Source organism: Macaca mulatta, chromosome 6, assembly GCF_049350105.2.
Source record: "Macaca mulatta isolate MMU2019108-1 chromosome 6, T2T-MMU8v2.0, whole genome shotgun sequence".
NCBI classification, from domain to species: Eukaryota; Metazoa; Chordata; class Mammalia; order Primates; family Cercopithecidae; genus Macaca; species Macaca mulatta.
The window spans coordinates 125,027,259-125,050,515 of NC_133411.1; the positions used below are offsets into that span (position 1 = coordinate 125,027,259).

The 23,257-nt window shown below is 37.8% G+C and overlaps 1 protein-coding gene across 2 annotated transcripts in view; it reads left to right on the top strand.

Moving 5' to 3' along the window:
- LVRN (laeverin) overlaps positions 1–22,815 on the top strand; it is a 73,752-nt gene extending 50,937 nt beyond the window's left edge. The window contains exons 14-20 of one of the 2 annotated variants that reach the window (XM_001086413.5): positions 4,836–4,989; positions 6,447–6,541; positions 8,485–8,592; positions 9,319–9,486; positions 9,677–9,814; positions 16,743–16,818; positions 19,922–22,815. In XM_001086413.5, coding sequence (XP_001086413.1) covers positions 4,836–4,989; positions 6,447–6,541; positions 8,485–8,592; positions 9,319–9,486; positions 9,677–9,814; positions 16,743–16,818; positions 19,922–20,062 — 880 coding nt within the window. In that variant the 3' untranslated portion in view covers positions 20,063–22,815. Of the gene's footprint in view, positions 1–4,835; positions 4,990–6,446; positions 6,542–8,484; positions 8,593–9,318; positions 9,487–9,676; positions 9,815–12,423; positions 12,673–16,742; positions 16,819–19,921 lie in introns of those variants that run through there. The other variant, XM_078005112.1, reaches the window with a different exon arrangement.
- The last annotated feature ends 442 nt before the right edge of the window (positions 22,816–23,257 follow it).

Below are 23,257 nucleotides of genomic sequence, written 5' to 3' on the forward strand. Positions count from 1 at the left end.
TCTCTCTAAGATCACCATGACTTTACTATAATTGACTACATCCTCCTGAAAATGTCATTTTGGCTTCCTTAGACTCTGATATGCAAACCTGGTTCTCCTTGTGTATCTGACTCCTCTTCTACTACTGTGAGCTTCTTAGCACCAATCATGGTTATATTACTTTCTTCTATCTTTCCTTTGATAACTCATTCACTCTTGGGTTTTGGTGACCATTTTATTGCGTATCTGTAGAGTGCCAGCAGATGTAAGGTCCTCAGTAAATGTTTGTGGAAGGACATGTTGATGACTTCCAAATCTACATTGTTACTTATCTTTCCTCCTGTCTTAGGTATATCCTGTGGTCATATGAATTCAGTACCTTAAACCCTGAACTTCATTTTTGTCTCTACCTTGCTCTTGCTATCAATTTCTCCCTGCATGGCAAAGGTACTCTTCTTTTCATCACCCAAACTTGAAACCTCAGAGATATCCTTGATTCCTCTCTTTACTTCATCTTACATGCACCGTCACCAAGTCTTATCTCTTCATTCTTAGAAATGTCTTTCGGAGGCTCACTTTACCACTTTCACTGCTTCCACACTAAGCCAAGCTTTTTTCATCTCTTGCCTGGCCTATTAGATTAGCCTCCTGTCTTCAGTTCTTTTGAATTTCATTCTGTCTTCTGTAACACTATTGCAATAAAATTGTTAGACGTCAATTTCATTATGCTTTTCCAATTGTTTAAATGCCTAGAGTACCTTTCCACCTAAACTCTTCATCCTGACATCCAAGGATCTGCACAGGCTTGAGCCGACTTACCTATTAGGCCCTATTTCTCACTATACACAAAGGAAATCCTCTGCCTCAGTTAGCTTCATCTGCCCATCACACTAATTCCCACCTTATCTTATTTGTCCTGGGCTGCCCTCCTCTTTTTCTACTTATTTTAATCCTATGCATCCTTCACTGCTCTTCCCAAGTTTCTCCTCCATGAAGACTTCCTTGACTTTTCTATTTTATCCCTGACTTTTCTACGTGCATATTTTCCTTCTTTGCTACTTTACAGTATTCACTGCCTTTTCTGGGACTTTTCATTACTGATTTCTTATGCATAAGTCTCAGCTCTTCATTGAAGCTCCTCAATGGTAGGCAAGTGCAGTGTCATATGTACTACAGGCATACCTTGTTTTATTGTGCTTCACTTTAAGACTTCACAGATATTGCATTTGTTACAAATTAAAGATTTGTGGCAACCCTGAGTCAAGCAAGTCTATCGGCATCATTTTCCAGCAGCATGTGTTCATGTTATGTCTCTGGGTCACATTTTAGTAATTCTTACAATATTTCAAACCTTTTCATTATTGTTGTATCTGTTACAGTAATCTGTGAACAGGAATTGTTGATGTTATGACTGTAATTGTTTTGGGGTGCAATGAATTGTGCCTGTATAAGGCTGCAAACTTAATAATTGTGTGTGTTCTGACTGCTCCACCGGCTAGCCATTCCTCCATCTCTCTCCCTCTTCTTTGGCCTTTCCATTCCCTGAGAATCAGTAATATTGAAATTAGGGCCGGGTGCGGTGACTCATGCCTATAATCCCAGCACTTTGGGAGGCCAAGGCGGGCAGATTGTGAGATCAGGGGGTCAAGACCATCCTGGCTAACATGGTGCAAACCACGTCTCTACTAAAAATACAAAAAAATTAGCTGGGCATGGTGGCGGGCACCTGTAATCCCAGCTACATGGGAGGCTGAGGCAGGAGAAAGGAATGAACCCAGGAGGCAGAGCTTGCAGTGAGCCGAGATCACACAACTGCACTCCAGCCTAGGTGACAGAGCGAGACTCTGTCTAAAAATAAAAAATAAAATAAAATTAGGCCAATTAATAACTCTACAATGGCCTTTAGGGGTTTAAGTAAAAGGGGGAGTCCTGCATCTTTCACTTTAAATCAAAAGCTAGAAATGATTAAGTTTAGTGAGGAAGGCATGTTGAAACTGAGATAGGCTGAAACTAGGCCTCTTGCAGCAAACAGCCAAATTGTAGATGCAAAGGATAAGTTCTTGAAGGAAATTAAAAAGTACTACTCCAGTGAATACATGAATGATTTTTTAAAAAAAAAGTGAAACAGCCTTATTGCTGATAGGGAGAAAGTTTCAGTGATTTGGATAAAAGATCAAACCAGCCACAGTATTCCCTTAAACCAAAGCCTAATCCAGAGCAAGGTCCTAACTCTCTTCAATTCTATTAAGGCTAAGAGAGGTGAGGAAGGTGCAGGAAAATGTGCTAGTTTAAAGCTAGCAGAGGTTAGTTCATGAAGATTAAGGAAAGAAGCCATCTCCACAACAAAGTACAAGGTGAAGCAGCAAATGTTGATGTAGAAGTTATAGTAAGTTATCCAGAAAATCTAGCTGAGATAATTGTTAAAATGGCTACACCACCGGGTGCAGTGGCTCACGCCTATAATCCCAGGACTTTGGGAGGCTGAGGCAGGCGGATCACGAGGTCAGGAGATCGAGACCATGGTGAAACCCCATCTCTACTAAAAATACAAAAAATTAGCCTGGTTTGGTGGCGTGCGCCTGTGGTCCCAGCTACTCAGGAGGCTGAGGCAGGAGAATGGCGCGAACCTGGGAGGTGGAGCTTGCAGTGAGCTGAGATCGCGCCACTGCACTCCAGCCTGGGTGCAGAGCAAAACTCCGTTTCAAAAAAAAAAAAAAAGGGCTGCACCAAACAACAGGTTTTTCAGTTTTGTTTTTTTTTTTTTTTTTTTTTTTAGTATTATTATATTTTAAGTTCTAGGGTACATGTGCACAATGTGCAGGTTTGTTACATATGATACATGTGCCATGTTGTTGTGCTGCACCCATTAACTTGTCATTTACATTAGGTATATCTCCTAATGCTATCCCTCCCCCCTCCCCCTTTCCCTCACCCCAGGACAGGCCCCGGGGTGTGATGTTTCCCCTTCCTGTGTCCAAGTGTTCTCATTGTTCAATTCCCACCTATGAGTGAGAACATGTGGTGTTTGGTTTTTTGTCCCAACAACAGGTTTTTCAATATGAAACAATCTTATATAGGAAGAAGATGCCCTCTAGGCCTTTTATAGCTAGAGAGGACAAGTCAATGCCTGGCTTCAAAGTTTCAAAGGACAAGCTGACTCTCTTGTTAGGGGCTAATGCAGCTGGTAGCTTTAAGTTGAAGCCAATGCTCATTTACCATTCTGTAAATCCTAGTGTCCTTAAACATTACCTAAATCAACTCTGCTTGTGCTCTGTAAGTGGAAAAACAAAGCCTGAATGACAGCATATCTGTTTACAGTATTGTTTGCTGAATATTTTAAGCCCATCGCTTAGATCTACTGCTCAGGAAAAAAAAAAAAAAGAAGATTCCTTCCAAAATATTACTGCTCATTGACGATGCACTTGATTACACAAGCACTATGATGGAGATGTATGAGGAGATTAATGCTGTTTTCATGCCTACTAACACAGCATCAATTCTTCAGCACATAGATCAAGGAGTAATTTCTTTCTTTCTTTTAACTCTTACTATTTAAGAAATACATTTTATAAGGCTATAGCTTCCATAGATAATGATCCTTCTGATGAATCTGGCCAAAGTAAATTGCAAATCTTCTGGAAGGGATGAATCATTCCGAATGCCATTACGAACACTTGTGAGGCATGAAAGGAGGTAAAAAAAAATCAATATAAACAGGAGTTTTGAAGAAGTTTTCAATCCTCATTGATGACTTCAAGGGGTTAGGATTTCAGTAGAGGAAGTCACTTCAGATGCGGTGGGAATAGCAATAGAACTAGAATTAGAAGTGGAGCCTGAAGATGTGACTGAATTGCTGCAATCTCATGATCAAACTTGAGTGGATGAGAAGTTGCTTCTTATGGACGAGCAAGGAAAGTTGTTTCTTGAGAAAGAATCTAATCCTGGTGAAGACGCTATGACCATTGTTGAAATGACATCAAAAGATTGAGAATATTATGTATACTTAGTTGTTAAAGCAGCAGCAGGGTGTGTGACAGGATTGACTCCAATTTTGAAAGAAGTTTTGCTGTGGGTAAAATGCTGTTAAACAGCATCGCATACTACAGAGGAATCTTTTGTGAAAGGAAACTGAGCAATGTGGCAAACTTTATTGTAGCTTATTTTAAGAAATTGCCATAGTCACCCCAGCTTCCACAACTACCACCCTGATCAGTTAGCAGCCAAGGTTATGACTTGCTGAAGTCTCAGATTGTTGTTAGCATTTGTTGACAGTAAACTACTTTTAAATTAAGGTGTGCATACTGTTTTTCTTAGACATAATGCCATTGCTACTTAATAGGCTACAGTATAGTGTAAACATAAGTTTTATATGCACTGGAAAATAAAAAAATCTGTGTGACTTGCTTTATTATGATATTCGCTTTATTGTGTCTGAAACAGAATCCACAATATCTCTGAGGTATGCCTGTAGTTGGTGTGCACATCAGCAGCTGTCAGAGCATTAGATAGAGAATGACTTCTAATTAATACTTGTTGAATGCAAACTATGCTGTCACAAGAATGCATACAGAATGCATAACTGCTCTATTTCCTAATAATCAGTCCAACATTTGGCCTGAATTTTCTCTAGCCTTCAAGACTTTGGACACTTGAAAGTACCAAATTGAAATGGAAGGCCTGTCAACTTTGCTTGGGTTTCATCCTTTCTATAAGATGAGACAATTACCTTCTCATTTCTTGACTTATTCACATGCCTTATTGAAGTCAGGCATTGAAACATGGAACAAATATGGAACGCATGCAAATTACTTAGCAAGTGAAGGTTTTTTGAGTGTGTGTGTTTTTAAATCAAACAGAAACAATTATATTGAGATTGAAACAGCACTTGAGTTAACCAAGTACCTTGCTGAAGAAGATGAAATTATAGTATGGCATACAGTCTTGGTAAACTTGGTAACCAGGGATCTTGTTTCTGATGTGAACAACTATGATATATACCCATTATTAAAGGTAATTTCATTCTTTCTTATGTAGTTTTTAAATAAATCCTCTCTTCTTCTGTTCGTATTTTAGCCAGCATCAGTGAGACAGGTCTTTTCCAAAGTAATAGTCTTAGTTCCATATATATATATTCATTTCCTTAACAATGGCTGATTGATCTTGGAAGAAAATACCTTAGTTGTAGACCTGGTCTAGGAGATGAGTGAGGTTTGGAAGGGTACTTCATTCTTGGTGAAGTGGCAGTGTGTCCTAAGAAACCGGAAGTGGATGGAAATGGTATGCCTGTTTTTTTAGGGAAAAGAATAGTATTTATTAACAACTATTTTCCCAAGAGATTGTTAGGCAACCAGAATGAATTGTAACAACTCTGTGTCTATAATTGCAATATTTTGACTCATAGGAACAGCACTTAAATCCAGAGAGATATGTTCCAGAAAATGTAAAAATTTGAAGATGCTTTTGATGTTAGGAAAAGAAAGGGAGAAATTAGAATTACTGAACAGAGAAATGGCATGCCATCATAAATTTAAAAATATATTTTCCATTGTTAGATCTTAAACAGTAATTACAGGAAAAAATAGCAAAGGTGAAATCAAAGCAAAAGTTAGGTAGCCCTCTTTAGGGAGTTACGGGTCACACAAACCAAAAAGTATGTTAGGTGATGATTTCAAGTGAATTTCTGGGCCATTCGGAGGGTGAGATCACAAATACCTCTAATGGTCCCAGACTTTCTTTTTCCTAGTGGCCAAAGTACCAATGGGAATTTAGCTGACCTTGGGATGGTGATTAATAAAAGAAGGCACTAAAATTTTGGTGAAATTGAGGAGGCTCATTGATAACATCTGATGACTTGTCCTGGGTAAAGAAGTAAAACTAATACTTGTTTTTAAAGAATTTCAATGAACAGCATCTAGTTAATTCTTAGGGATATATTAGTAAATGTCTAACTTCTATAATTTTATATTTAACAGCTGATAGCTTATATTTATTTTAAAATTAGGGCTTCAGTTTGTCCAGGACATAAACCAGTTCTTTTTTTTTTTTTTGAGGAATGTATACTTAGTATGGATGTTTTATGGTAGAAAGACTGTTTTATACTTTTACATTTCTTCTCTATTTTGAACATAACTGGAAATGTATGCAGTGATGTTAAATGATAATTATAGCTAATTTTTTTGAGTTATTGCTTTGTGCCAGGCAATGTGCTTGCAATATATTATATTATTTAATCCTCATAATACACTGTAACGTTGGTGTTATGGTAAACCACATTTTATGTAAAATGGAACTAAACCCAAAGAGGTTAAAAAATAAGCCAGTTATATATTTATAACAGATAAAGATAATTTCTAAAGAAGTATCTGCCACTTGCCTATCAATGTCTTTTCAGATAAATAAATAGAACACAGTGAAAATTCAGTGTTTGCAAGCCAGAATTAACAGTGTATTTTCTTTGTTGTTTATAGAAGTACCTATTAAAGAGACTTAATTTAATATGGAATATTTATTCAACTATAATTCGTGAAAATGTGTTGGCATTACAAGATGACTACTTAGCTCTGTAAGTATGTTTTCAGAAGCGATAATTGAATAAAATGCATTCATATTAATAGGCTTCCAGAAGTAATAAAATAAAACCTTCATACCTGTTATTCATTGAGATATTTTATATGCTATCATTATTTGAGAACAATAGCTCAGAGATTGGTGGGCTACATGTATTCTAACAGAAAATAGTCGTTTTAGATCTTAATTTACCTGCAAAGCACGTGCATGTACACATAGGAACTTACAGCTCTATATTCTCAAAGCCTAGACTACTGGTTGAAATTATAAATGTTTCCTACTATTGGTGAAGAGGTGCTAAGCAAAGCTAGCCTATACCAGTGAGTTGAAGGGCATGGGGAAGCCACAGGGGAAAAGGTCCCCTCTGTATATTATTGTTAACATAAATTCAGTCATTATGCAGATAAGATGAGGTAGGTGGACAGTGATATAGATCAGTCACTGTGTGTGAGCACAGGTTAGTATCACAAATGACTTTCATATTACCAGTTTGGTGAGGAGAGTAAACACATTGTCATGGTGGTCTAGGAAGGAGGCAAGAGGCAAAATGGGGTGGTAGTATTTCCGTCTTCCTTGTGTCCTAAGTTTTGTGCGTAGGATGGTCTCTAGATTTAGGGAGGGACTCTGTAGCCAGTAACAGTATAGGGATTATACCTACAACTTCTGGCCAACATCAAGTTCAAATCAATTAGACCAAGCAAGAAATACAAAATATACAAAGTATGATTATTCTGACTCAATAGTACTATTCTGGGAGGGCAGAAATTTTAGTGCTAAGGGATGTGACTGGAAGGACATAAAATGTAATGGATGAGTAGGTGGACAATGGTAAGGAATAGCTGGGATCGAGAGTGGCTAGGCAATTTGTATGAATGAATGGGAAGGCAAAAGTGTGCTCAATCAGGCAGCATATTTGTTAACCAGACATATCCTTGGCTCTCCTAAATTGGACTGAAGCAGCCTACTTCTTATAGCATCCCAGGGACAATTCTCTTCAGAGCAGCTCTAGGGAGTTAGACTGCACTTCCACAGAACTCCAGCTTGTTGCTACCAGCTTTAGATTGGGATGGGTGAGGAGAGGGAGTGAGTAGAGTACGTAAATGAATACCTAGAACTGTCTCTCAGAGGACCTCCACCCTTACACATTCCTCTTCAGCTTATCAGAAGGTCAGGCCAGGCTGGGTTGAAACTGGAAGACGGAGTAACAGAGATTTGGCGCTTGCATTTTCTGGAAACTTATGGCCAATTTGGGTTTCTTTACCCTGACCCCAAACTGGAGTAGGGACCACAAGGCATCACTTACCTGGATTTATTATTGGTCTTCACTCTATTCTTTTGAACTTATTTTGTTTTAAAGTACAGTGTATACCCCTGCTCAGCTGTAAAAACAAACCAAACCAACCAAATACCTTTATTCTTTTTCTGAACATGTATATAACAGCCAGGAGGAGTAGAAGAAACACACTAAAGCAAGAGAAAGCAAATTGTAGAAGGGGAGAAATGAACTCTTCCCTTTCCCTTTCTTGTATAGAGGAAGAACTTTATTTTAAAGTCTATTAGATCAGATACTCTAAAATCATTTTTTATCCATAAGGCAATTCTAGTGAAAGAGAGGAAAAATAAATTGACAACAGCTGTGGAGTGTGTGTACACCCATGTGTGTTTGAGGGAGATGAAGGATGGCAGTAATTTGTTTCTCACTTTCAAAAAATACTGGTCTTAGGAGCTTTTTTTGGTGCCTAGGAGCCTCTCAGTAAATATTTCTCTGAATCTTAAATATCTCTGTCATCCACAAAAGCAATTTTTTTAAACAAACCCAATGTCATTGAAAGGATATTTAAAAATACCCATCTTTTTATGAAACACACATTTTTGGAAGCAGAGAAAATGAAGGTGGTAATGCAAAATAAACTGTTTTTCTTTGACTTTTTCTTCAAGAATATCACTGGAAAAACTTTTTGGAACTGCGTGTTGGTTGGGCCTTGAAGACTGCCTTCAGCTGTCAAAAGAACTCTTCACAAAATGGGTGGACCATCCAGAAAATGAGTAAGAGTAATATTGTAATTCCTCTTGTTTTTGTCCTATTTAAGCACCAGCAATTTCCCTTTTTGATGTACTCACTGTGGGAATGAGTGTTTTGCTTTCACTTGGTTAGGCGCTCTCTCCTACTATTCTTTTCAAATACCTTTTTTAAAAAAACCAGTGTTTAATGTGGGTCTGTGTATAACAATAGACTAGAATTTATACAATGAATTGTCACCTAGGACCTTTCACTGCCAATGCATTCTTCCAATAAGCATTTATTTGGAGCTGTCTCTGCTTGACTTGAATCTTAATAGGTTGTTCTTTATGATTGTTTGTGATTGTTATATCTATGAGTGCAGCAGAGCACCTCCCTCTCCATCTCTCTCTTAGTTTGTTGCCTCACTGAGCGCTGAGACTCTCATTTTGGTTTTATTACCTTTAATATACCACCTCAGATGGACTCTTAGGAAATGTGATAATGAGATATGAGATACAAGACCAACTTGTATTATCAATATACTCTATACTATTCTAATTTCCTTCTTAAAGCCCCTTAGTTTGGAATTGATTATCTCTTCTCATGGAATTAATGCTAATGACAGTTCTGACAATTGCCTCTCTAGATTCCTACTTTTGACCTTTATATCTGTGACTACAAATATTTTTTCTAGATTCATACTCTAAAGTATGATAACCTGGGGAAACATAACTACTATGAAAAATATCATTTTATGTTATATTTTACAGAATACCTTATCCAATTAAAGATGTGGTTTTATGTTATGGCATTGCCTTGGGAAGTGATAAAGAGTGGGACATCTTGTTAAATACTTACACTAATACAACAAAGGAAGAAGAAAAGATTCAACTTGCTTATGCAATGAGCTGCAGCAAAGACCCATGGATACTTAACAGGTGATTATGCTCAACTTACCTTGAAATTTCCTGGTAATGGAAAAAAATAGAAATGTGCTAATGTAAGTATGAAAATGATGCATATTTGTGCTGCACGATCTTAGAACCATGCGATTTTGATTTCGTTTATTTAAATTAACTCTTTATGTTGGATGTTTAAAATGTATTTTTTGCAAATGCACTTTTGCAGATTTATGGAGTATGCCATCAGCACATCTCCATTCACTTCTAATGAAACAAATGTAATTGAGATTGTGGCAGCATCTGAAGTTGGCCGGTATGTCGCAAAAGACTTCTTAGTTGACAACTGGCAAGCTGTGAGTAAAAGGTAAGAAGGAGAGTGAGACCTTTCTTTCATTTAGGTCACTGGTTTGGCGCTGGAAGCTCAGCTGTAGTCTAGCTAGGTCACAAAAGTCTTTTGCATTGACTAGAAAAGTGATCATTTTTCCTTCGTTTAGTCTCACTACAAACTGCCTGTGTTATGGAAGAGCAATGCATGAACTTTTAACTATGGCTTGAATATTTTTATCTTTTAGTTAGCAACATGCCATACTCATAAAATAGATGCCTATGCTACTTCTGATAAATTTGCCTTAGTTCACTTTTCTTGCACATTCTGCACAAAAAGTGTTTCAGACTCAAATTAATTTGCTCTCTACATCTTATGCGTTTGTTTTTAGGGCTTAGTTTATAGTCAGCAGTTTTGCTCAATTTTGCTAATACTTTTGTTTGAATAGACAGTAACATTATTTATGGATTGTAAGAAGGAAATAAAAGTTCAACTTAATAATTAAAATTTTATTTATAGTCAAAATGGCACAGGAACATTTACTTAGTTCTTTGTACATCTGAATATTTAATTATCACTAATTAAACAGATATATTTGACATGATAATATGTATGTCACTAGTCCTAATGTAATGATGAAGGTAGTATAAAATTATAAGTAAAAATGCTTATGCCAGATTAAATTTTATATTAATGATATGGAAAGTATCTATACTGAATTTGTTAAAATGTGACTGATCACTAACAAGTTAGCAATTAGTTTTTCTCACGCATATTCCACTGGATGCTATTCATGAAGATGGGGATGATAAGCCTTCTGGGACAGAAGAGACAATAGCTCCATCAGTTTTGAAACTGTTTTAACCCTCACTTTTGCAGACTCACAGTGCATTTTAGCGTTATAAAGTATCCAAGAAGCCCTGCAGAAGGAAACTTAGAGTTTTCCATACAGTTTGACTACACAACATCTTCTAGGTGTAGTTCTTCCAAACTCCAGCTTGGGATATGCTGATGTAAACAAAGCATCATTTTGCCGGTAGAACAGTTGTTCCAGAAGAAAGACAGATGGGAGAAACAAAATTTTCCAACCCTCTCATTTGGTTCTGAAACTTAAAAACACCCATTAGTTAACATTTAGGCCTTGTTTTCTTCTTCTATAGAATAATAGATGTATTCGATAAATGTAAGATTCTTTCTAGTAATAAAAAGTTTTAGTTTTTCTACATCAAGATGCAGTTCAAATTGTTATTGGAGATGTAAAGGGATTAGGACGTGGTATCTGATAAATGCTGTAGAGGAGAGATGACAAGGGCTTTTGGGGATTTAAGGGGAAGAAAGGGATGTGCATGTGATTTGAACAAGCATAGTTGCAAATCTCCTCCTTCTTCCTGGAGGACAGAACATCAGGAAATGCCTGGAGGCAGAGCTGGGAGGCCAACTTGAGACTAGTCACAGTAACTGGCAGGAGCTTAGCACACTGGAGAGGAGATGGGGTGGGAAGGTAAGTTGAGGGTCAGAGAGAAGGACAGGTGATAACAGGCCCTGAATATCATGTGAAGGAGTTTTATTTTGTGTGCTCTTCATTGGTGATGTCCTGTTTCTAACTGGTGTTGTATGTGAAACACACACACAGGCTGTCGTGATTATGACCGTGTGTTAACACTACTGGGGGTCAGTTCTAGAACTGGGGGATGGGGATAGACTTAACTAGAGCAGTATAGCAAAGTGGTGGTTTCTTCCTCTAAGAACTATGGAAAGTGTCTCTTCATTACTGTCCTTTGTCCTTTTATTTATTGTGCTTTAGTTTTTCATGTATCCACTAGAGACATGGTATGTCGAAGAGTTAAGGCAATAGAATCTAGAATCAGATCAATCTTAGGATAAGGAGAGTGCTAAATATGTAACCTTAAACAAGATTTTTAACCTAAGCTTCAGCTTTCTCATTCATAAAATGAGGATAATAATGAATAGGCTTTAAGATAATTTAATAATGTGCTATTTAAGGTGATTGGTACACAATAAATGTTTAGTGTTCATTATTATTATCTTAGTGAGATAATATGATGTATGTGCTTTATTACAAGTCCCTATATCCTTCACTTTATTTCTTTTTCTCAATATTATCAATTTCTATTTTTATGTTATTGATAACATCCCTCAGCAGTATTAGAGTCTCATGTTTAGAATGAAAAACACACATTGATGTTGTTCTTTAAAATAACATGGTTAGTCTGGGCACGGTGGCTCATGCCTATAATCCCAGCACTTTGGGAGGCCAAGGCAGGAGGATCACTATAGCCCAGGAGTTTGAGAACAGGCTGGGCAACATAGCAAGACTCTATTTCTACCAAAAAATTAAAAAACAAAATAATGTGTTTATATATGCAATAATTACAGTTTTCACAGCCACCCATGAAATAATTACCAATTAATAACCAAGACTCAGAAGTTAAATAACTTAAAGTCAACACCTAGTAAATAAAAAAACTTGAATTAGAAAGCGTGTCCCCTGGCTCTGATTCCCGGCTCTCTATTTACTTCCTCCTAAGTAAGAAAATGCATACTTCATAATTTTTTTTTTGAGAGTACTACTGAAAATATTTAATGTTTCAATGTGTACTTAACTAATGCCTCATCTACATTTTCAGTGGCTCACGCCTATCATAATCCCAGCACTTTGGGAGGCCAAGGCAGGAAGATCACCTGAGGTCGGGAGTTCATGACCAGCCTGACCAACAGGGAGAAACACCGTCTTTACTAAAAATACGAAAGTAGCCAGGCATGGTGGCACATGCCTGCAATCCCAGCTACTCGGAAAGCCGAGACAGGAGAATCGCTTGAACCCGGGAGGCAGAGGTTACAGTGAGCCAAGATCAACCCATTGCCCTCCAGCCTGAGTAGGCAACAAGAACAAAATTCTATTTTTTTTTAAAGATATGCTATATCCTTTAAACATTTTGAGATGCCAAGATTTGTTCAAATATTTTAAATTTGTTTTACTTAGAAAGCCCTTCTCATGATGTGATTTATTTATCTCAATTCCAGAAAATGTTTAAATAAATGAAGTGGCTTTTCAGTTGATTTTTAAAAAATTAATAAACTTAATTTTTAGGATAGTTTTAAGTTCACAGCAAAATTGAGCAGACAGAGTTCCCATATATCCCTGTCAGCACACAGGCACAAGCTCCCCCTCTATCAACATCCTGCATCAAAGCCACACATTTACAGTCACATGTTGATTAACAACAGAAATACATTCTGAGAAATGCATCCTTAGATGATTTAGTCTTTGTGTGAACAGCATAGACTGTACTTACACAAACCTAGATGGTAGAGCCTACCACACACCTGGGTTCTATGGTATAGTCTATTGCTCCTAGTTTACAAACCTGTACAGCATGTACTGAATACTGGAAGCAGTAGTAACACAACTGTAAGTATTTGTGGGTTTTTTGTTTGTTTTTTGTTTTTTGTTTTTTGTTTTTTGTTTTTTGAGAGGGAGTCTCGCCCTGTCACCCAGGCTGGAATATAGTGGCGCCATCTCGGCTCACTGCAAGTTCCGCCTCCTGGGTTCACACCATTCTCCTGCCTCAGCCTCCCGAGTAGCTGGGACTACAGGCGCCTGCCACCACGTCTGGCTAATTTTTTTGTCTTTTTTAGTAGAGACAGGGTTTCACTGTGTTAGCCAGGATGGTCTTGATCTGACCTCGTGATCCACCCGCCTCGGCCTCCCAAAGTGCTGGGATTACAGGCGTGAGCCACCGCGCCCAGCCAGTATTTGTGTATTTAAACATATCTAAACATAGAAAAGGTAATGCATTGTGCTACAATGTTACAATGACTATGACATTGCTAGGGGATAAGAATTTTTCGGCTCCTTTTTAATGTTGTCCATTGTTGACTGAAACATTGTTATGTGGCTCATAGCTGTACTATAATTGATTAACATAAACAGGCACATCATTATCACCCAAAGTCCCTAGTTTACGTTAGGGTTTACTCTTAGTGTTGCACATTCTATGGGTGTTGATGTATTAATGTATAATGATGCATATTCACCATTGTAGTATCATACGGAATACTTTCACTACCCTAAAAATCCTCTGTGCTGTGCCTACTCATCCTTCCCTCTGCCCATAGTCAGTTGCTTTTTTATGAAAAAGTTTGAATAATCTACTTCTTATTCCAGAAGTTTTCATTTTATTTTTGTTTTTGCTTTTTAATGTGTTGAGCTTTTGGTTGCTGGTTTGGTCTTGGCTGTGGGAGCTAGAATCAGGGGGAGTACGAGCAGAGCGGCTTTGCACCCCTCCCATAAGGTGGTATCTTGCTGGGATCTTATGCTCCATTTCTACAGGGTGAGAGACAGGCTGGCAGAGGCAGCTTGCCTAAATGCAAAAACAAAAAAATACCATCTTATGTCCAGCTTGGCCCTGAGCATGAAGTGACCAGTGCTGTGGTTTTGAGTATATCCCTCCCTTATCTCAGAGCACTCATGGGCATATGTCTCACAGTGACATGCAGGCAAGCTCACAGACATCGTCTCCACACCAAGGCACATGTTGGAGTTGAGTATATCGCCAATAGCGGCGCAGGAACCGCTGTTCCTTTCAGCCAGGCCCAGAATTCTTCCCAGGAAGCCTAATCTGGAAATACATTTTGGAATATTTGATTGAATAAAACAACTTTTGGCTTGGTCTTGCCCCTCACTGTCATGTACAGAGCATTGCACTGGTTGGTGTGGGAAAGTTTAGTTAATTATTGGGCCAAAGATGATCTCTTGAATACTCATTCCAATGAGAAAGACTCCATTGGTCATGGAGCTATATTTCAAGTTACAGAAAAGTCAGTAGGTACACATAGCTATGAATAGGTCCTATGGAAGCATATGAATGGGGATGAAGCAATAGTATTTTTGGGACTTTTCAATGGATGTGGTAGAAGCATTATTTGTGCCATTATCATCTCTGTTAAATGGGCTTCACAGCATACAGAAAAGCCAGTTTTATCTCAATATAGAATACAGAGTATGATCAGTTTTAAACTCATCCTGTCCAAAATGAATCTTACGCTCTTCATTAAGCACTTGATTTTTTTCTCCACATGTTATTATATTGCCTAAAGTCTTAAGCTTAAAAACATGGAATCATTTTCACTTCTCCTTGGTTGTATTTCATGATGGGGAACACAGCCAAAAAGGCTAAACAGGAGCACAAGCAAAATGAGAGGTTTTCAGAGGGGAGGGTCCAAGCACTGGGGAGTCTGTTCCCATGGCATGGATCAGGCTGGATGCCTTGGTGTCCCCATGCTTGCCGCGTGGCCATCCTTGCCAGAAGGAATCTGACATGGCAGGGGAGATGAAGGGAGGGGTAATGTGAGAAGAGGGAGAGGCAGAAAGGAGAGCCAGACTGGAGTACTGAAATCACTGTTCCCACACTAATGTTAGATGTTATGAACTTTTTAAAAAGGATTACTATATTGACTTATATTGGCTTTTGACTTCATATTAATTAGAATGTATTTGAACACTGATGGGGGTAAACTATTTGTAATGCAGTTTTGTTGAGTAATATTTGAAAGAGATTGCTCTCTCAACAAGAATGATAAATCATGTGTTTCAAAAATAGCCCCTCTTGAAGTTGACAAGAGCAGGAAGGAATGAAGTGTGCCAGGTAATCTAATAGGTGCTTCCATATACATTATCTCATTTATGCTCCAGAACAATGCTTCTAAGTATCTGTTATTTTCCATTTTTACAATTTATAAATTGTCCAAGGTAATGTCAAACCCAGCCCTGCCTCCTCAGGTACCTTTCTCCTGTGTCTGGCAGAAATTAACACATTTAGCACCATAGGTAGGTTTCCTCTGTTTTCTATTTTTATTTTTAAGGTTGGAATTTGAGTTCTTTGGAACTCAAGTTTCTTGAGTCATTTTATAGGTTTTTTCTGCCTAGTTGGCCAATTAAAATAGAGAACTAAGAAATGTTTCCTCTTTCTTCATAAAAACAGTTTCGCTTGCCTCAATTATATGCAGAGTTCTATTGTCCTTCACGTTGCTCAGGTAGACACAGTGTTAAGTTACAGCTAGGAACTTAGAAAAACAGCAGCACTATTTTCTCTCACCTTTATTAGTATATTATGCCAAAGTTAACTCTTATAATTTTTAATTTCAAGTACATATTTTTGAAGTAAATCAATTGTGTATATTAACTCTTCAACCATCTCTTGGTCAGTCCATTATAATAACCCTATTTTAATTTTTCTTTCTTTTTTAATGCACCCAAAAGTCTTTTATTTACTTTTTTAACTACAGCCACACTTTGAGCAGGTAAGTATCTGCTGTTTTTTCATAGCAATACTTCACAGTTATTTTAAGATTTTTTTTGCTAGATATTCAGGGACACTAAACGAGAGGGAAAGTTTCCATTACCACACCTATTGAAACAAGCACAGGTAGGGCCATGGTGCCCAGCCTTCAGGGTCACCAACATTTAGAGAACATCGGAAGACACGGATCTTCTCTCCAAAAAAGCACGAACAAAAACAACATTTTAAATACATGTTCAGGGGGCTTTAGTCAGCAGTTCTGAAATGGATCCTCTCTTAACTACTGTTTTTTACGGGACACAATTTATATATTTATTTATTCCTTTAGAAATTGTATTGAGACATGTGACGTGTATTCCAACTACCTCATTTTAATAGATAATGGTTGTTTTTAAGAAGAACTTTTTAGATTTAGATAACAGATTTGTGTAACACATATAAGTATTTAACTATCAATATTTCCTTAGTGTTAATAGGATTTTCTATTGAAAGATGACGCTAAACTAGTTCATACATGTTTTTACTTAGATTTAGGACATAGGAATTAATAGGGGCCGTACACTTGGCTTTCATCTGCTGTATAAAATATAACTTTATTTTGCAAAATGCTTTCCACCCTTGATTAACATATTATTGCCTTGTAGGTATGGCACACAATCATTGATCAATCTAATATATGCAATAGGGAGAGCCATAACTACAGATTTACAGATTGTGGAGGTAAGCACTTTAAATATTATGAAACACAATGATAATTTGGAAACCACTTTTTATGCAATTTGGACTTGTTAAAATTAAAAATAATAATATGCTTATCTGAATTATTACAGTCTATGCTTCTGTTGCTGCTGTATCACTGTGAAGAAGTGTTTTTAATTGTATCCTCCTCCTGAAATAGATATCACCTGTTCATGGAGGGTGGTACTTCATCCTTTCTCACCTGAATGCAGGGGACTCTCGCCCAGGGTTCCTGTCCCAGATTGGGCTTCCTTCTGTCCCACCTTTGCCATCACTGCCAGTCATTGCTCTGTTCCAGAGCTTCAGTAGCTTTTTATAGTTTTTCAAAGAAATTTTGAAATCCTGTGATTAGCACATGAGGCCCTTCATGATCTGGCCCCTACATTACAGTTTGGCTTCATTTTTGCTCACCTCACCACCAAGTGTCAGAGGGCAAGAGAGATGGACAGACACCCCTAAACACATTTCCTCTAGCTATACTGTACCACTTACAAATTTTCTTGAATTATTGTATAGCTTCACATTTTCTGGATTTCAGAAACACTCTACCTTTTGTCTGGAGAACGTTCCTCATCCCAGTTCCTGGCTGGATAATTCCTAATCATCTTTTAAGATTCTGCTCCTATTATCTATTCTGGGAACTTTTTAATGAAGGATTTATACCCTTTCCTCACCTATACTTTCAAGTAATCCTATGAATATATTTTTACCATAGTGCTTATTACCTTATAGTGTAATCACTGGTAAATATGTCTACCCCATGAGGCTACAATAAGCTCCCTGAGGACTGAGATGATATCTTAATTTTGTCTATTCTAGATTCTTACCGTTTCCTGGCTTTGCTTTCCTCTAGGCTGAATTTTTATTAGGCAGTCTTTTTCCATGTGGAGAGAAGCATAGCTCCCTGCTTATATAATCCTCAGCACTCCCAGCTGCAGAAGGAAGGATACTTTCTCACAGCTTCAAGAGTTCCTGCCCTGAAAAAAGCACTTTGGTTGGTCCTACTTGGGTCAGAGGCAGCAATCACTGTGTCCAGGGGAGATGGAATACTCTGATTGGTCTAGCCAGGGTCGAACAGCCCCACCCAAGTCACAGGCACTGGGAAGGGGAAGGGGAAGTTCTGAAAGAACAAAGGGCTGTAACCGGAAAGTAAACGAAGCAGACAAAAGCAAATGTCTACAAAAAGATACTTTCACACAAAGTAAAACAAGGATACAATATAAATACAACCTCTACACACCCAGTAGCGTAGGTAAAATTAGACAGATTTATGGTACCAAATGGTGGCAAAGATATGGAGCAACTGGAACTCTTTTATCCTGCTGGGAGGAATGTAACATGGCACAACCATGTCAGGAAACAGGCAGTTTTTTAAAATGTTAACTGGAAACCATCTAAATGCCCATCCATAGGTAAATGAATAAGGAAAAGTAATATACCTACACAATGGAATACTATCCTGAAATTTTTAAAATTTGTGTAGCAACATGGATGAATATCAAGGTGATTATGTTTGGTAAAAGAAACCAGTCACATTCTGGGTAATGCAAATGGATCTATAGTGGCAAAGGGCAGATCAGTGGTTGCTTGGGACAGAGAGATGGACTGCAAGAGGGCCTGAGGGCCCTTTTTCAGGGTAGAGAAAATGTACTTGATTGTGTCTATGGTTTCAAAGGGGTACACATTGGTCAAAATTCACTGACTTGTACAGTTTAAGTATATCTAGTTTGCCTCTACAGAATCTAGTGAAGTTTTGTTGTTGTTAATGAATAATAAATGAGGTTCGTATAAATTTAGCAATCTTCAAAATTTCAAAATTCTAGTCACTGACAGCTTTTCAAAATTGGAAAAATGGATTTAGCAGTAGTTAAATTGTTGCAATTTAAAAAAATAAATGAATGAGCTAAGATGAATATCCTTGCCAACAACTATTAATGTCCAGCAGTCCTGCTAGGCTGCATCAGTTCACAGGGTAGTATCTGAAATAAATAATAAAAAAGAAAGTGAAAATGAAATCATTTGCCTCCCTTGTCCCTCTCCAAAGGCACAATTTTCAAACACCTTCCGCATCTCTGGCTCTGGTTTTTATGTTCCCCTGCTAGACATACTCTCAAGCACACATAAAGCCCACCCACAAGCCCAAACACCATCGCCACTCCCCTCCCACCACTACAGGAGCCCAATCCTGGGCACACTGTCCGTGATGTGGAGTTGTGGGCTGTTGGTTACCACCTCCTGGCAGGTGTGAGCAGAGAAGGAAAGAGTGGGGGAGGATTGTTCCTGGCTCTTTAACTTACTTTTCCCTAAAACATTTCTTTTACATTGTAATTAGGCTTGATAGCCCTATTACTATGCAATTTTGAGTATATTAGGGTTGAAGTGAGCTGTTGTGAACTGGAATGTGCATCTTCATCTTAGGGCTGTAAGTGTTTGGAGTTCTAATCCACTGATACAAAAAGAGACTTTTGGTAAAATGAAAATTGAAAAAACTTATAACTTATTTATATTTTGGAATATAACTTATTTTTCACTTGGAGTCTGACTTATACGTAATATTGCAACAAATGTTCTAATAACTGTATGCTTGACCTGACCCAATGAGGTAATTCAGCCAGTGGACGAATTCATTATCTAAGTGTTCTCAAATAAAGAATGACAGTTGTAAAGATGCAACTATTATGTACCAATTTTGAGCTTTGGAAGTTTCAGTTTCTTTTGAGATTTAAAAAAAGTGAGGGGGTTCACTGTATCTCTGTCTGCAAATCTTAGAGAACACTCTATTTGCCTTCAGTAAATATTCATTGAGACTTAATATGTGCTTTGGGACTAGAGCAATGAATAAGGCATAGTTTCTGCTTCATGGACCTTCCTGTCTACATCTGCTTCTTTGGGGTAGGTGTGGTGTTCATCACATTGTCTCAGTCACAGTCTCCCCAGGGACACACAATCTGGGAGTATACATTTCTACTCATTCCAACCATCATCACCAATTTACAAAATCATGTTGCTGCTTAGCATTTAGATATTTGTTTTGTCCAAATGGGAAGTTAGATTGCACTGATCATCTGTCTCTCTGTCCTTCCAGCTGCAGCAGTTTTTCAGTAACATGTTGGAGGAACACTCGAGGATCAGCATTCATGCCAAATTACAGACAATAAAGAATGAAAATCTGAAAAACAAGAAGCAAAATGCCAGGATGGCTGCATGGCTAAGGAGAAACACATAGCTTGTGGCTATCTTTCAGCACTCCTCTTGCCTATTATAATGTAGTTTGCTCACAGTTTTGTCTTCCAATACTTTATGAGTCTGGAAAACCATACATTTTATTTGTATTTCAGTCACATTTATTACTTAGAGTGCCTTTCTTCTCATATTGTCATGTTTGGCCCTGAGGTTGGGTGATTGCTGACAATTTTGCCAATGCTGCTGTATTTCTGGGAAAGATGTCACTTCACGTTGGGCTGTAATCCCACAGAATTAACCTTAAATGTTGTGTAAAAACACATTAACCTAAGAAAGTCTTGCTTATTTTGTTGTGAAGGCCAGTGGAATATAAAATCATTGGCATTAATGAGTGGCACATTCTTTGCTGAGGGAAATAACAGTTTAGCCAGGCCCGAGGGTTTATTTAGTTCAACATTGAAAATCGAAAAGACTAATGAGAAGATAACATGACAATATGAAAAGACAGAAACTCAAAAAGTATATTCACTAGAAGACAGAAGAGCCAAAGAAAAGCAAGTTGAAAAAGAAAGAGGAGACAATTTAACGAGCCCTAAAGGCAAGAAGTGTGTCTTCTCCTGCCCATTTCTCTCTCCCACAGTATATCCTGCATTGAATCATGCGTTGCTAGTTACTAAATTTTATGGTGTCACAAAAAGACAAATGATTGTAGGATCCATGGAAGTGCACTTAGGCTTGCTGTGGTGGAGGCCACAGTGGAGATGAAGGCTTTGCTCTGAAGCTCTTGATTGTGTATTCACCAGTGGGATGGACACCCTTTCGGCCTAAGCGTATGAGTGAAAATAATGACGTCAAAAGACAATAGCAAGTATGGACTACTATTTAGGGCAAAAGGAATCCTGAAATGAAGGAAACAGAACTACAAGGCTAACTGGAGCATAATCTTACAGTTTTGCACTCAGGGGATTAAGTTTGAAACATGGTGTCTTTTGGCCAAATTGAACCTACTTGTAATGTGGACTAACTTACTTTACACATTTTGGTCAGTCCCAGTGTATGGAATTAGCTTAGTTTTCTCATGCTTGATTAAAACAAGACAACTAAAGCCAATCATTCCTCTTGTAGACTTTGTGTATATGATTTAATCTTTTATTTTATTTTTATTTTTGTAGAATGGGGTAAAACTACAGATCTCCACCTCAGGGTGATATTTGTAAAGGTTAAGGAGTATGACATCAATTAACACTCTTTAAAGGTGTTACATAAGCTCAAAGCAATGTGACCTAAGACGTTTTTCCTATTTCTTGTATAAGTTAAGGCAGCCATAAATGAAAATACGAAACAAAATTTTGCTTTTATATTTGCTTCACAAGAGGGTTCTCCCTGAGTGTCAGGGGGAGGCTGTGGGGCTTCACCATGTGGACAAACGAAAGCACAGGTCAGAGAATTTCTTCTTCAAATTTAGAAATGTAAATTTTCAGCAATAAAATATCTGCATGCCTTCAAAGTGTTGTAGGTGAGATACTTTCCTGTTTTTTTTCTTAAACATTCTATATTTCCCATATTTCCTCTGATAATGCATCTCATCTTTCAATAACTTTGTCTTCATGTGTCCTCTCAACTGCTTTTCTCTTCCTCCTCTTCCTCTCTGTCTTAGTCCATTTTGTGCTGCTGTCACAGAATACCTTAGACTGGGTAATTTGTGAAGAACAGAGATGTGTTTCTTATCATTCTGGAGATTCCAAGGTCCAGGGGCCTGCATCTCACTAGGGCCTTCTTGCTGTGTCATCCCCCATGGTGGAAGGCAAGAGGGCAAGAGAAAGAAGAGGGAAGAGGACTGAACTCATCCTTTTTATCAAGAACCCTCTCCCAAGACAACTAGCCAACTCCCATGATAAGAGCATTAATCTATTCATGAAGGCAGAACCTTCATGACCTAATCACTTCTTGAAAGTCCCACCTCTCAACATTGCATTGAGGATTAAGTTTCCAACACATGACCTTGGAGGGACACATTCAAACCATACATAGCTCTCTCCTCTATTTCCACTCCCGTTGTTTCTCTCTCGAGCTCCCTCTTCCCTTCTCCCCTTTTCCCCTTTCTCCTCTTTCCAGTGACCTCTGCCTTCCTTCTGCCTGGTTGTTTTTATCCTCACTCCTTGGTCTTCCCACGCAACCATGGTCTCAGTCCACCAAGTGTGCTTTGAAGCTGACACTCAGGGTCAAGAAGGCTCTGATGCCTGGTATTGGGTGATGCCAAGAACTACTGATCTTGCCAAAAGAGCATGTAGGCTGGTCTTTCCAGACAGTTAAAAGTTAAACTGAATCCTATTACATCTTAGCTTCTGTGGTAATTAAATACTGCTGAAGGTGTTTCTCCAAAATCAAATGCCCAAATATTTGATTAATAGTCTTTCCTCTAAATATGAGGAAAAAAATAGATGATATAACATTTTTACTTACTTGGATGAAGCTGGTTACTTAAGCACTGCATTTTATTATGCTTTACCTTATACAAAGTATAAAAACAAGTAATTGTTGATTGGTTTCTGTGGTAGCAATAATGCAGTAACAGGTCAGGGAGTGGTACTGAGGCTGATTTGTCTGTGTGGCATTAATACTTTATTAACCAATAAAAACTGCTTGTCTATTATCACCCCAACTATAAAATGATTTCCCTGACCCAGTCCATTTATTGTATACCTTTCTTCCTGAAAATAATTAACAATGTGTACAATATAGTCATGATTTTTTCCAATTTTGTAATTAGAAATTAAATTTTTTCTAACAATCTTATGCCTTTTTGTTTGTTTGTTTTGTTTTGCCCAAACCCATTCAGTGACTTGTTATTGTTGACTTTAAATGAAAGAACAAATGCCTTAGTGTGATGTTCAACATCTTTTGTAATTTAGATCTCTGGGACCAATCTGTATAGCAATTTATTCTGGGGGAGGCATGAAGAAGCAAAGTGAGATGAGATTTAAAATGTAGCTCATCTTAGTTACTTCTCGTGTTTAATCCATTCTTTGCTCCAATAAAAGCTATTTTTTTCTCATCCAAACTGTAGCAGGATTACCATGTTCAAAGCAAAGCCTTAAGGGATGCTTACAAGTAAATATAACTACCTCCCCCATGTAAAGAATGATTTAGCACAGTTAGCAGCATTTGAAACCATACATATGTTGCCTTTGGCTCATTCTTCTCTCTAATTCAACAAGATTTAGCAAAGGTTATCTCT